This window comes from Merops nubicus, unplaced genomic scaffold, assembly GCF_000691845.1.
Source record: "Merops nubicus isolate BGI_N331 unplaced genomic scaffold, ASM69184v1 scaffold10397, whole genome shotgun sequence".
Lineage (NCBI taxonomy): Eukaryota > Metazoa > Chordata > Aves > Coraciiformes > Meropidae > Merops > Merops nubicus.
The window spans coordinates 18,861-20,923 of NW_008618328.1; the positions used below are offsets into that span (position 1 = coordinate 18,861).

The 2,063-nt window shown below is 60.0% G+C and overlaps 1 protein-coding gene across 1 annotated transcript in view; it reads left to right on the top strand.

Annotated features, from left to right (window-relative positions):
- COG4 (component of oligomeric golgi complex 4) overlaps window positions 1-417 on the top strand; it is an 18,825-nt gene extending 18,408 nt beyond the window's left edge. Inside the window, exon 18 of the mRNA XM_008943402.1 lies at window positions 274-417. Coding sequence (XP_008941650.1) covers window positions 274-408 — 135 coding nt within the window. The 3' untranslated portion in view covers window positions 409-417. The remainder of the gene's footprint in view (window positions 1-273) is intronic.
- Window positions 418-2,063: the final 1,646 nt, after the last annotated feature.

Consider the following 2,063-nt stretch of genomic DNA (forward strand, 5'->3'; position numbering starts at 1 on the left):
TTGCTTCTGAGGAACAATTTCTTCCTCTTGAGGGTTGTCCAGGTCTGTGCCACTCTGGTGGAGTCCCCATCCCTGGAGGGGTTTCCAAGCCATGGAGATGTGGTGCTGAGGGACATGGGTCAGTGGGGACCTGGCAGTGCTGGGGCAACGGTTGGACTCCACCTTAACGTTCTCTTCCAACCCAGCCAACTCCATGCGACGCTGGAATCTGAGCTCACCTGTGCGGGCAGTGGGTGCTGGGTCTTCTCCTGCAGCTCTCTCCTCTTCCTGCAGGTGACGGAGATCTTGGATTACTGGGGTGCAAACTCGGGCCCGCTGACCTGGCGCCTGACGCCCGCCGAGGTGCGGCAGGTCCTGGCTCTCCGCATCGACTTCCGCAGCGAGGACATCAAACGGCTGCGGCTGTAGCTGCTCCGGGGCCACGGCGGGAAGGACCTGCCCGGGTCCTGCCCGCCTCCCACACCCTGTGGGGGATGTCTGTCTGCCCTTCTGCTCCTGCTCCTCACAGCAAAAGGGCTTTCCCGGGCCTGGGAAGAGGAGCCCCCGTCCTTTTGTGGCAGCAGAGGAAGCTCTGACGCTGAGAGCAGTGATGCTGTTTCTGGAGACACGTGCTCGCCTGCCACCCACGTTCTGCTGCCCTCGAGAGGCCACAGGGCAGGACAGTTGGGGGCTGTTGAGGGGGGGATCAGACGTGGGTGTGCAGAGAGCTCTGTCCACGGTTGTGGTCCTTCCGTGCCACTGGTTTATGGGTCAGCTGCTGGAATCCTGCAGCTTCTGAGCCCTGGGGGCTGTTCTGCTGAAGGGAGAAGGGACAATTTCCTTGGAAAATCCTTAAGAAGCTGCTGTAGGTAGGAAGCAGGGCTGTGTCCTGCACTCTGTAAATAAATCTCACCTGGCTGAGCAGCAGCCTGGGCTGGCATGTGTGTCTGCAGGCCCTGAGGGAGCTGGAGAGCTGTGGGACAAGAGCTACGACCCATTTCTCCTCCCACCCTGTGCCCTGGGATCACAAGGATCTTCCTGTCCCCCCTGAAGCTGGTACTGGGACAGGGTGAGTCCAAACACTCCTGAGGTGGTAACTGGTGCCCATCCACTGTCCCCTGAGCCCAGAAGAGCTGCGTCCCCACCTTGCTGGGCCTTCTCCCAGGAGGAGCTCTGCTAGGCACAGAGGGCCATGAACACATGCTGGGAACAAGCCTTTTTATTCAAAGAGGCTGCTGAGACTTGCTGCAGAAATGGCCTTTTGGCACAGGAGGGGGGGGCTTGATTCCACATGCAGGTGCACCCTTGGTCAATGGGCACCACAGGCCCCACTGCTGGAAGAGCAGGAAGGGTTCTGCTTGAGGCAGCAGCACAAATGCTGTTCTATTCCATTTGGAGAACCGTGAAAAATGGAGTGAAAGCCCTAAAATCAGCCTGAAGTCACTGGCAAACTGTCCTCCTAGGGATGGCTTTCGCCAGCTCATCACCACTTCTCCAGCCTCTTGGCTTTTGGGGAAAATAGCAGCACAAAAAAGTCCCCATCAAAGCCTAAGGCACCTGTTGGAGTTGGAGCAGGGAGCTCCCTGCTTCAGAAGGTGGCTGGCTGCCCCCTCCCCTGCCCAGGTCAGGGGTCAGGGAAGGTCTTCACACAACCACGTCCTCTGCAGGGTGAGCACCATCCTTCAGATCACACCCCACGACCTCCACAGAGAAACCACCCATGTCCACCTCGATGCTGTGGATGCTGAAGTTGCCCAGCCCCTAGGAAAAGAAAAAAATAAAAAGCAAAATTCTAGGTTGGGTTAGGAGCCAGCAAAGGACCTGTCCTTCCCTCCAAGGTCCTGGGGAGGGCTGAGGGGCCGCGAAGCCATCTCAGCCCGCCCGTGGTGGGGCAGGAGGCTCCAGGGAGCTCGCCCCTCACCTCGGTTTCGGCCAGGATCCGGCACAAAGCCTCCTTCTGCCGAGGGGCTTTGGTCAGGACGCAGAGGAAGCCGCCGCCGCCGGCACCGGCCAAGCACTGCCCGTAGAGGTGTGGCCGCAGAGCCTCCATCACGCACCCCACGGCCAGCGGCTCGCAGCCCGGG